Source organism: Natator depressus, chromosome 4, assembly GCF_965152275.1.
Source record: "Natator depressus isolate rNatDep1 chromosome 4, rNatDep2.hap1, whole genome shotgun sequence".
Taxonomy (NCBI): Eukaryota; Metazoa; Chordata; order Testudines; family Cheloniidae; genus Natator; species Natator depressus.
The window spans coordinates 13,139,415-13,152,435 of record NC_134237.1 but is presented as its reverse complement, the minus strand read 5'-3'; the positions used below and the strand labels follow the sequence as shown (position 1 = coordinate 13,152,435).

Sequence of the window (13,021 nt, the reverse complement as noted above, 5' to 3'; positions counted from 1 at the left end):
CTGATCAGCAGGGTCCTGGAGAAAATAAAGATAGACAAGGCGCAGGTCCTCCTCATTGCCCCAGAGTGGCCCAGGCAACATTGGTGCGGGACCCTCACGGGCCTGGCGGTTGCTCCGCTGCGGCCGTTGCCACTCCGCGTGGACCTGTTCTCCCAGGACCGGGGACCGCCTTCTCCACCCCAACCTAGCAGCTCTCCACCTCACGGCATGGCTGCTCAATAATTAGGTAGAGAGGAAAGGACGTGCTCAGAAGGGGTCCAGCGTGTCCTCCTGGAAAGCAGATGGCCCTCCACATGCCGTGCCTACTTGGCAAAATGGTCCTGGTTCTCCAGATGGGCAGCTGAACGGGGTGTCTCCTCGGTGGCTACCCTGATCCAGCTTATTCTGGACTACCTCCTCCACCTTAGAGCCCAGGGCCTGGCGCCCTCGTCTGTCAAGGTGCAACTGGCGGCCATATCAGCCTTCCTTCCGCCGGTGCAGGGGCACATGGCATTCTCCCATGCTATGACTGGCCGGTTCCTCAAGGGGAGTCTTTTCCCGTATGCTAGGCCCCCGGTCCCACAGTGGGACCTGAACCTGGTGGTGTCCCGTCTCACAGGGCCCCCATTTGAGCCACTAGCCACATACTCCTGGTCCCACCTCTCGTGGAAGGTGGCCTTCCTGGTCACTATCACATCAGGCAGGCGGGTCTCGGAGCTCAGGGCCCTGACCTCCGAGCCCCCGTACATGGTTTTTCATAAGGACAAGGTTCAGCTCTGCCCACACCCTGCATTCCTCCCGAAGGTGGTCTCCGCTTATCACATGGATCAGGACATTTTCCTGCTGGTCCTCTGCCCCAAGCATCCAGTGAGGAACCCCGCCTCCACACACTCGACGTGCGAAGGGCTCTGGCTTTCTATCTTGAGCGGACTAAGCCGTTCAGGAAGTCTTTGCAACTGTTTGTCACCTCGGCTGAGTGCATGAGGGGTCAGTCGATCTCCACTCAGCGTCCAACTGGATCACTTAGTGCATCCGCACCTGTTATGAGCTGGCGGGGGTTCCCCCGCTGCCGATTGTGAAGGTGCACTCGACTCGGGCGCAGGCCTCTTTGACTGCCTTCCTGGCCCACGTCCCCATCCAGGACATTTGTAGGGCTGCCACGTGGTCTGCGGTTCACACGTTCACCTCGCACTATGTGATCGTGTCCCAAACCAGGGATGATGCCGGGTTCAGCAGGGCTGTCCTCCATCCTGGGAACTTGTGAAATCCTCCAACCTCCAATAGATAAAGCTTGGAATCACCTATTGTGGAATACACATGAGCAATCATGCGAAGAAGAAAAGACAGTTACCTTTTCCATAACTGGTGTTCTTCGAGATGTGTTGCTCATGTCTATTCCACATCCCGTCCTCCTTCCCCTCTGTCGGAGTTGTCTGGCAAGAAGGAACTGAGGGTGGGGGGCACCGTGCAGCTCCCCTTATACTGCGCCAGGCAGGCGCCACTCCAGGGGTCGCGGGGGGCACTCCCCCCTACGGGTACTGCTAGGGGAAAAACTTCCGGCACTGGTGCACGTGGTGAGCACGCACACCTATTGTGGAGTAGACATGAGCAACACATCTCGAAGAACGCCAGTTACGGAAAAGGTAACTGCCTTTTCCTGAAGGTGGTTTTAACATGCTCTGGTAATGGTATTTGTAACACTGTTGCACTCAAGAATGAGAGAATTTCCTCTCTCTCCTTTCTTCCCTGACACCTTCCTTCACTTGTAGACAGAGCATGCTTGATACAGAAAATTATTGAGACACAGTAGAAATGAAACCCTGTGATGATGATTTTTTTTAATCCTTACGACCCCAATTCAGGAAAGCATTCCTACTCAATTTTTCTCTGCTTAAAGTTAAGCAAGTGCTTAGGTGCTTTCCTGAATTGGGGCCTCCCGCTGCACTTTAAATTATTGTGGTCTATCCTGCAGCACACATGGGCTTGTCAGCCTGCTTACTGGCACCTTTACAAAATGCCCATAGGACTGTGGGGTCATTGAAGTAACAGAACTTGCTCAGCAACTGAAGATGCTGACAGACAAATGTCTAGACAAAACCTGCGGCTGGTTAATTGAAGCCCTAATGGGGGTGGCTGAAGGTGTAAACTGAGTCTGTCTCGGAAAATCAATTTTTTCTCTGCTGGAGGGTTATTCTTTACCCAGCAATCCATGCACATGAGCCATAACAGTTAGGTTCCTCAAGTAGGATTGTGTTCTTAAATTTTAACTCTGAGGCTTGGGCTGTGCATTGATCCATGCAACACAAGGCAGGTAGCATGAACCAGGAGTTAAGATGTTGCATTAAAGATGACACAGCTTCTTTATTTCATTCAGGCATGCAGAACGTACACAGTGTTGCACTTTTCCTTCTTTAAATGATTGGCTTTCTGCAGTTTACCATTGTTTACAAACTGACAAACAGCACTAGAGACATACCATCCAAAGATCCTCAAACATCCTTATTCAGCCCAGCCACTGTCTTGCATCTAATATTGACAGCTGACAAATAACCCTGACAGCTGACAAACAATCCCAACAGTGTACCACTAAAAATCTTACTATGGCCACAGACACCCTTATTCATCTCAGTAACTATCTTGCATCTCATTTGGAGAGCTATTCAGAGATCTGTGATCAAAATCTCCTCCCACCACCTCTTCTTCCAGACACCTCTCATCTTACTTAAGATGCCTCTTGTTTTAATAAGAGGCCCGTTTTTCTTGATGGAGTTGTATCACAGCTTTTCAGAAACCATTCCTATGGGAAACTGGGTCTGGATAATGGGGATTGTTAGACGATGTAGAATTAGATTATCAGTAAAATTGCATGGGAGAATTTTTGTGGGAGTATTCTGCAACAGAAGTTGTTTTTCCTTGGGGTTGTTTTTGTAGTTCCGTTTAGGCCTAATCGTTTGGCTTTCAGACTGTGTAATAAAGTATCAAAGCACATTTTTTAAAATCACTTCAGCCACTGCAATGTGCCCCTTTTGTCCCTGCAGAAAGGGAAACGTTTACCCTGAATTGCCACCAAATACAAGAATAAGAGGATCACGTTGAATTTAAACGGTTGCTCTTGGTACCAGCCACTGTTATGGTGTCACCTTCTATTTCAGGCCAGGAAGCTCATCAGTGACTTTGCCATTATCTTGTCCATTCTGATTTTCTGTGGAATAGATGCCCTAGTAGGTGTGGATACACCGAAACTAATTGTGCCAAGTGAATTCAAGGTAGGTAAAAGTGATCTCTCAACACACAACCGTTATTTTACTCTGTGGCTTCTGTCGCACTTTGCCGTTTCTGTCTTCCTTCTGTGAAATTACCAACCATCAGACCAGCAATAATAAAAAAATAAGCTATCCAGAAAGGATTGTATTGCTGAGCCAGTTAGAAAGCAGTTTATTTAGAAGTGCAAATTTATGTCATCCCCATTAACGCCATGTCAATTGGCTGAAACGTTTTCTAAAATGCAGTGACAAATCCTGAACGTAGAGCGGGATCCTGCCAACCTTGCTCATGCTCAGTAGCACCTTACTCCATACTTTCAATGGGCCAAATTGTATTGTGCTTACTCACACTGGTGAGCCTTCGCTCGCCCATGTAGTTTCACTGCTTTCAATGCTTGAATGTGCTCACGAGTGAGAGAGAAGCTCCACAATCTGGACCAACAGGACTACTCGAACAAGGATGGCAGAATCTGACCCCTAATAACCACTTCCAGGTTTTGAACTTTAGTTGATGTTTGTATATGGGAATAATTAATCCCAAATTGTCAGTGTCCTCGGTAATCTTCCTTTAGTCAGCTTGACATATCAGTGTTTCGGTCCTTTCGTCACCTGGATAAACGTGCTTTGGTTGGGGGTTGTTCGTTAATATGTCTCCACTCTGATGCCTGTTTTCCTCTCTTTGCTCTTGAAGCCAACCAGCCCTCAAAGAGGCTGGTTCGTCCCACCCTTTGGAGGGAACCCCTGGTGGGTGTACCTCGCAGCTGCCATCCCTGCACTGCTGGTGACCATTCTCATCTTCATGGACCAGCAAATCACAGCCGTCATCGTCAACAGGAAAGAGCACAAGCTCAAGGTGGGTGCCTTGTACCTTGCATGAGTGCAGCAAAGTAGAGCCTGTCCTCTGCATGACAGACGGAGAGAGAGCCTGTGGTGGTAATGGGCACCTGCTCCCTTAGAAATGCTATGACTGGTGGTTAGTAATAGCATGTATTTTGTTCTAGCACAGATTATTATTGCAGATTTGAAAGCAAAGTCATCACTTCAGCTTGAAAGCGATAGTATTTCTCGAACGTTTGTTAAAGCAAAGGACACAGACGGTGGGCCAGATCCTGATGTTTTTACTCTGTCACAACTCCTTTTGACTTCAGTAGGCGTTCTTTCTGAGTGAGGATGGAATAAACCCCGAGGACCAGATTCTTGGCCATCACCAAAGGCCCCAGTGCAGGGAATCCTTGTAGGGCATAAAGCTGGCATCATCATTGCCAGCCACATACTCCTCCCGCCATTGGAGTAGGGGCCTTGTCAGGGCACGGCTTATCCACACAGAACTCCTCCTACTGCTTGGCTTGCAAAGAGGTCCCTAGGGAGCTGCTCTAATCGCTGTAAATTAGAACAGCCTTATGCTGTGAGCAGATACTTTTGCTTACACCCACCTTTGATTCCTCAAGCATGAACACGGTACATCTTCAAACAGCCCTGAGTGAGGCTTGAAATACTGTGACTCTCTCCCTGCAGGAAGTGGACTGTTAACCGAACAAACTCCCAAGTAATGGAAAAAAAGGTTACTAGATTTCATATGTGAATCAGTTATTCCAATAATTCTCACCTGTGGCTTCTGCTCTTAGTGCTATCTCATTGGTTTTCAGCACCACTGCCATGGCACGAAAGGAAAAGATGACAAAGCAACACAGAGGGGGACTTAGGAGAAAAACAGTGAGAAGAAAAATGGTTTTCCCTGCATGGATGCCCTTCTTAACTTAGGCTGGGGACACTGGTGTGTCCTGCAGATAGAGCACAACAGCAGAGCACAGGCAGCTGGCCATCCCTGTTGCAAAGGTGTTTCTCATTGGATTTAGTGGTCAGAGTTTTGGGGGAGATGGCTTCATTGTTTCCACCTGCTGTTTGCTGTCCCCTTGGTCAGCAAGTGAGGTGCAGGTGAACAGGGCAGATACATAAGGTGAGAACTTTTCCGAATTCATCTTTAACTAACAAAAGGCAGCACTGACTGCTTGGAACTGGCCTCTCTATCTGCAGTAGTGGTCTCAGCAGTACTAGATGTCTATGGTAGACAGTTCCTGTGGCGGAGGGTAAACAAAGCTCATTCCAGAAGCTATCCGCACTGGTCCCTGAGTTGGCCAGAAGTAGTAAAAAGCATTTCCTCCCATCGGAACTGAACGTCCTTAAATCCCCAGCCCGTACTGGCTTGGAGCTCAGCCAAGAGCTTGGGGGGATAGTAGTAATTTCTAACAGAGCTGGTCTCAGCTGAGTTTTCAATTCCTTGTCCGGTGAAGGGTCAAAAAAGGTCTTTTATCACGGAAAGATTTTTCAGTCTGAGGACTCCGTGCAGGACTCCGTGATTTGAAGAAAAGGGGGAGGAAGGGCACTCAGATATGTGCGTCACACCAGCAGGTGCTGGGGCAGGGGTACTACTGCTGCTCCTTTTTCACTTGCCGCTCCTTGGTTTTCCACTAAGCCAGTTAAAATTGTGAGATTTTTCCAGAACCTGTATGCTGGAGAAGAAAAATAAAATGCTTAAGAACATAAGAATGGCCATGCTGGGTCAGACCAGTGGTCTGTCTAGCCCAGTATCCTGTCTCTGGTAGTGGCCAGTGCCAGGTGCTTCAGACAGAATGGACAGATCAGGACGCTTTTGAGTGATCCACCCGCTGTTGTCCAGTCCCAGCTTCTGCCAACTGGAGGTTTAGGAACACCTGGAGTACGGTTTTGTGTCATGCACTATCTTGACTAATAGCCAGTGATGGATCTATCCTCCATGACCTTATCTAATTATCTCATTTGATCTGAATATGCAGGATAGAAGTATGGTGTCCACTTAGCCTTTGAGACCTGTGATGGGACCCAAACCATCCCTCTGATGGAAAGGCTAATGAGCATTCCTGCAGTCATGCGGTGCCAGTTAGGCACACTTGCAGAACTTGCTCCATCTGGAGAAGTGGGGCTTAAAATGGTTTGAGTGGCTGCAGAGATGGGGGGTTGTTTTCCCTGGAACAGGGTAGCTGCCAGGGTCTGCTAGCGAGCTCCAGTAACAAGGATGCTCAGCCTGAGGCAGTTGCTAATCTTTTCCTTCAAGCCCCTTCTTTGAGGCAGACAGACACTACAAGCTCGGTATGAGTGAAGGCTCTGGAGGGCTCCATCCAGCCAGTGCCCTGTGGTGGGTACTGGGAAGCACAGCCAAGGGCTAGGAACAAGGGGATTGTAATTTGGGCTCTGAAAGGGTGCTGGGAGTCAGCTGGGCTCCTGCCAGGAACAATAAGATTGCTCAGGAGTGGGGGCAAGAGACTCAAAGATACTACGGCTTGAGCCCGGGCAGAGGGTTGGCTGACTACAACATGGTTGAACCAGCGTTGCCAATACCTACCATTCATCCTTCTGAAGCATTCCCGACTGTGACATCAAGAGGCACCTTGGAGGATAGGATTTCTGCCAGCGTGGCTGCACTGCTGCCTTCCTGGGTTTCCAATTCGCTTTCCTTTTATTTTTTCCCAGCAAGAAATACAGATAGTGAATCGAAGCCAGCACCATGCTGATCCCTGCATGAGAGATTTGTGAAACCTGTAGGGTGTGTTTCTAAACTGCTGCTTGCGTCACAGGGGTCAGACCCTCATGGGTTGGAAGCTAATCAAAGTCGTGACTAGCTCTGCCCTCTCTGGCCCCCACTGATTAACAACTTTCCCTCCCCAGAGAAGCTCAGGGACATCCCCTCTTTACTGTTGCTGTGTCTTTAAGAGGAAGAAGCTGCTTTGTGATGGTGGCTGGCTTTCTTCGTGTGTCTTCAGGGGATGTCGAGGGGCTGCACCCCCACCTTGCATCTTAAGGACCTGCCAGACTGGGCTATAATTTCCCCCTCTCTCTTCTGCCCCCGCCCCCCAATTCCCAGAGTCATGTGATGAAGGAGTCAAGAAACAACCTGACCCTGTTGTCCCACAGGGCAGCGGGAAAGGAAAAAAGAGTCCTGCCCCCCAGAGTGGCTGTTACACTAAGCCCAGAGAGCTACATTGCCCCCTAAGACTTCCTTAGCCACTGGGACTTCCCTGCCTAGTGTGTGGCAACTAAGCAATGACTTAGGGTCCTTGAGGTACCACACTAAGTTTTCTGGGTTGCTGCTGCTTTTCTTGGGGAGCAGCCACTGGAAGAAGGGACTCTTTTCCTCTTCCCATGGCCCTGTGTGTGTGTGAGAGATGGGTAGAGGGCAGGGGTTAGTTGTCAAGCCAAATCCTGACCTCTACGCTACAAAACTCAGTAAATCCTAGAGTTTGAAGGGATGACAGGACACTGGCTCTGCCCTGTGGGCCTCTGTCACCCCCTGTACTTACAAGATCAGAGAGTGGTGTGACCCATCAGAGAGAGGCACTGGGCCCACCAGGCGATGACAACAGGGAGTCAGAGTGTTCTGGGGTTTGTTGAGAGGGAAGCCAGCTGAGGGAGGTTCTTATGGCACATTAGAAACATGTATGATAGTGAGACAGAGCTGGGTGTGCAGATTTTCCTGCTGTGCATGCTCTTGCCACCATGCTGGAGGAGCATCTTGAACCCTGAACACCAGCTTAGTATGGGTAGGTCCGAGATTCAGTCCGAGATTCAGATTCAGTATACCCTTGTACAGCTCTAATTATTGTCACTGACATCCCCCGTCTAACCATTTCAGATGGGAAGATGATGTGAATTAACTGAGCAGTAACTAGAATCCAGTGGATAGAGTTGAGGATACCACCGTGCCTACCTGACCTTATGCTTGCTGATAGGTTCACGTGTAGGGGGGTTTGTTCCTTCTAAAGCCTGCCTTTTTCTCAAGCAAAAGGATCCTTAAAGCTGGAACCTTAGACTGGAGCTGATTTTGCTTTGACAGTTTTATTTTTATTACAGCATAAGGGTCAGGGTTTCTCTTGCCTTATCAAGACGGGCAAAGTTTCTGTAGATTTGACAAGCCCCTATTAATATCTATTTAATAGCATGGTTATCGTACAAGGAAATCATTGACAGATAGTTTTAAGCAATATGGAAAACAAACCTTGTTTGTATAATCGTTACACCTGAGTGAACTCAGCATGTTGGTCTGACTGTCTGATACTAAGAACCTAGGCCTCGGAGACTTCGGGGTGCTGAGATAATGGGGTATATCCACTTTTGACTGGAAATGCCAACAGGCAGACCCCAGTGTGACAGCTGATATTTACTGCAAAGGAGACTATAAGGAAAGAAAGTGAAGAGACTATCTAATTAGAATCAATAAGGAAAGGTGGCCTCAAATGCACATTTTTGAATGTTCTTTAAAGAAGAACTTTGTAGTCACTAATATAGTCACAATATGGTATGTAATGATATTTTTAAAATAAACTCTCTGAACTGGCCCTTTACAGTTTCTTGTGCCCTATAGAGTTTTGCCTGCCCTGCAGGATGAATTCCATTGAATAATATTGAGTTCCTGTAAAAAGGACTCTCCCTTCCGCAGGACAGGAGGCATTTTAAAAGGGCTGGAATGTAGGAATAAAGACTGATTCATAATGAGGGTTATATTGGGGTCATTATTTAGGTGTGAACCTAATAAATAATATAATTACCGTGATATGGTAACGATTGGCATTATTTCACAACACATGAAGATTTAAGATCAACCTGAAATTGACCTGAAAGAGTGGGTTAGGATAATAAGGGAAAGGTTTTTTTGGTTTGTTTTTTATTAAAAGATGGCCTTTGTTTGGGATCTGGATCAAGAAATGCTGGCTGACTGCTGAGATTGGCATAAAATATACCTCTGGACTCCTTATTTCTTTAGCAAGGTTAACATCAGTCTTAGTTCATCTTATTCCAGGCCATCCATGTATTATTATTCTGCACACAGCTTCCTAAAGGTTAAAGCCTTTCTTTAACCTTAATTAGAAGAACGTAATAAAAAGAAAGTGAATATAGAGGCTAGGTGCAGCCATGAATTGTACAGTTTTCTGGAAGATCCACCAAATGGTAGAATCAGTGTCCATATGCTTATTCCCTCACCCCGTGCAGCTGGGTGGATTGTGAACTTCCTTTCCATAGCCTTCATTTCAGACAGTGTCTCTTCTCACCAACCCGGCATTTATGCTGCTTCACAAATTTAACCATTTTATTTCCATTAGGAGTAAGCCTCGGGGAGGCAGTGGATGACTGAAAACAGCATCCTTTTATTGGTGGTGTCCATCTCCTCCTCAGGACTAATGTCTCAGCAGTATTGGCCATTCAGGCTCCTTGGTTTCCTGTACATTTCCCTGTGAAATTGTTGTTTACCACTTAAATGATGACTAGCAGTGATGTGCTGTGGGTGAGTGGGGGCTGTCTCTCCTCGGAGCTCGTTAAAATCCTCCCACCAAATCGAAGGGAAAGTTGGGGTAATCTCCCTGCCTCTGACAGAGACACTCATTCTGGCTACTGCTGGAGAGACATCCCTGGGTCTCATTCAAGTATCTCTGAAGAGCTAAATTTTCTCTCTTGCTTTTGACTAGATTGAACCTAATAGGCAGGTATTTTAAAAAAAAAAAAAAAAAAACTTGCTGGGAAAGAATTCCTACCATCCCTCTCTGCAAAGTCGACACCTCCACGCCAACTTTAGTTCAGTTTATACAACCTGAACGCTCCTTTACTAGCAACAGACTGTCTATTTTTTTCAGTAACAAAGTATAAACATTTGACCAAAGTGCTGTTTAATGTAAAAATGTGTTTCCTGCTTCCTTTGTTGTGGTTATGAGAACATGTTTTTGTTTAAATGGGGGGGGAAAAATGAATGGATTTGTAATCCCTCTCTGCTCCTCGGCAGCAAACGTGGCCCTGGTACGCAAAATCTATGGGCAGGCGAAAGTGGGGACAGTTTTCGTGGGCGTGCCTTGTTACAATATTGGCAGCACATCACTGGCTAGCAGACTGAATTGTGCTGGCCAGTTAACCAAGGTAAAGTGGTACACGTAATAGGAAAACAATGGACAGTATTCAGGTCTTGCCAGGTAGAACATCAATCAGCAGGTCTGACTCACCTGTTACTGCTAATAAACTCAAATTTAACAGATCTTAAAACCTCTAATCTTCAAAATATGAAATTTTATAGATCCTGTTCTTAAAAATGCTCCCTCTTTTCCTGTCTCACCCCTTATGGTTCAGTGATTTGGAGTTTTTTTCTGTTCTCCTCTATTAATTGGGGGGTGGGGAGGGGTATAGTGTGTGTAGGATTCAAAAGGAGCCTTTTTAGTCTGAACTTGAGCAAATTATTGGCATACATAAAGAGCAAGCAATTTCCAAACTAATTTCATCAAGTTATCAGAAAAACACATATTGAGATTTTAAAGCAGCCTGGAGAATTTGGACACCATCCTCCCTTTAAAATTAATTGATCCCCTAGATTGCTTTGAAAATCTCAACAACAGTACACAAATCTGGAGGTGGTTCATAAAAATAAAGTACCGTGGTGGCCATTTATGAAGTCAGCATTTTCCCACTGCAGTCACTAAAATCCCGGACTTGCTTCCTGTTCTAAGTACAGGATCTATGATACCACAGTGTGATAACTGTTGGTAAACATAGACTTTTGGCACTGTTTGGCTTTGATAACCCTTCTAGTTCAAGTGTGCTGTTAGGTAGACTTTAGTAAGTCATTACGCTCATACTTATTTCACAATAGGTTCTTAAAACTAATGTTAAGCTGGGGACTGGTTTTATTAAGGTTTCATTTATTACCCTGGGTTTCTAAAGCTTTGCAATGTCCAGGGTGTCACTTAAGCTAGCTGGGGGTGACTTTTCAGAAAAAGACACTGTCATGGTGGTTAATATCAGATGAAAGGATCTTTGCAAGGAGTAAGGGCTTGCATTATGTGGATGGGTTTATGGAATTTGTATTATGAATAACTGTCTCCTTCCTAAAGAACTACGGCCTGACTTTCAAAAGTGCTGAGCCTCCACAAATGGGCGTTGTAGATGCTTTGTAAATCAGACCACAAGAGCCCAAGAAGAAGAAAATGCATGTCATGTATTCAGCCAGAGGATGATTTGGGGCCTTTGTTTCTATGACGGATTTCCAAGTAACGAGTCATTTCATTTCTGCAGATATTTGTTCAGCATTGCATTCACCTTCACGCTAATTGACGTTGTACTGAGGCTTTCCTGTAAATGTGTTCTCTGTGATAATGACTAGACCAGAGGTGGGCAAACTACAGCCCGCAGGACTGTCCTGCCCGTTCCTTGAGCTCCCGACCGGGGAGGCTAGCCCCCGGCCCCTCCCCTGGTGTACCCCCTCCCCCGCAGCCTCAGCTCACCGTGCCACCAGCGCTCTGGGCAGCCGGGCTGTGAGCTCCTACCAGGCAGTGCGGTGGCAGGGCTGGCTCTGGCTGGGCGGCGCGGCTGCCAGTCCTGCTGCTCTGAGCGGCATGGTAAGGGGGAGGGAGCAGGAGGGTTGGATAAGGGGCAGGAGGTCCTGGGGGGCAGTCAGGGGACAGAGTTGGATTGGGTGGAGGTTCTGGGGGGGGGTGGTCAGGGGATCGGGAACAGGGGGGGTTGGATAGGCTTGGGAGTCCCAGGGGGCAGTCAGGGGCGGAGATTCTGGAGAGGGGGTGCTCAGGGGATGGGGAACGGGGGGGTTGGATAGGCATGGGAGTCCCGGGGGCCCTGTCAGGGGGTGGGGGTGTGGATAGAGGTTGGGGCAGACAGGGAGCAGTGGGGGTTGGATAGGGGGTGGGGTCCCTGGGGACAGTCAGAGGTGGGGGGTCCCAGGAGGGGGCGGTCAGGGGACAAGGAGCAGGGGTGGGTTGGATGGTTCGGGAGTTCTGAGGGGGGCAGTCAGGGGGCGGGAAGTGGGAGGGGTTGGATAGGGGGTGGGGCCAGGCTGTTTGGGGAGGCACAGCCTTCCCTACCTGGCCCTCCAAACAGTTTCGGAACCCTGATGTGGCCCTCAGACCAAAAAGTTTGTCCACCCCTGGACTAGACCCATATGCACAAGCAGGATATAAGTCTTGGCCTCCTGCTGTGTCTAGAGAAATGCCCTGTTGTAACTGGGTTTGAGGATAACCGCTAACTCTCCCTTGTAAACCACTGTCTTGCTTTTTAGGTAGTTGCTCCATGCCCCCCCGCACTTTCTGAGTTCTCTTGTTGCCATAACAATCTCATGGGGTGCAAATGGACTGTTCTGTTTTCTAAGACACTGCTGCAATTTTGTAGGGGTCTTGGACATGTGATTGATAAGAGCAGGATTTCTAAGGATGGGAAAGTGGACAATGTCATTACAGATAATTTTGCAGGAGTCTTGGGCATGTGATTTCCTTGTCAACACAATAGCTAATAAAGTAAGGGTCACAGTTAACTATAAAAATAGCACTGTACAATGGTGTGTTTGGGGGGTTGTTTTTTAAAAGGGCGCATTACCAAGTGAAAGAATGGGCATTCTAGAGCAGCGTTGAAATACCCTGCAAGATTATACCCAGGAAATACATATATTTTTAGTACTTGAACATAATATTGTTTGGATCGTTTAAATTCCTGCCAAGATTCAGTGTACATCCAGTCTAATTTTTGCCGGTTTGTATTACTTTCTGCAGCTGTTCTCAGCCCATAGTTTGATTTGACTACTACCCTTTGTATGGAGTTATTTTGCTGGTTGGTGGGCTTGAACTCCATCAATTTCACCCCTCCCCGCATATAGTATATATGCATGTTTTGTAAATACAGTGATCAATTAATTACTGGTGGACTTTCTGCAATTTCGATCTCTTCCGAAATTGCTCACAAGGCTGCCTACCCCCTTTATTTGT

General features: G+C 47.4%; 1 protein-coding gene across 14 annotated transcripts in view; it reads left to right on the top strand.

The window, feature by feature from the left end:
* Window positions 1-13,021, top strand: part of SLC4A4 (solute carrier family 4 member 4) — a 251,636-nt gene that overhangs the window by 216,846 nt on the left and 21,769 nt on the right. For all 14 annotated transcript variants that reach the window (XM_074950418.1, XM_074950426.1, XM_074950422.1 and 11 more), the window contains 2 exons: window positions 3,132-3,245; window positions 3,934-4,095. In XM_074950418.1, coding sequence (XP_074806519.1) covers window positions 3,132-3,245; window positions 3,934-4,095 — 276 coding nt within the window. The remainder of the gene's footprint in view (window positions 1-3,131; window positions 3,246-3,933; window positions 4,096-13,021) is intronic.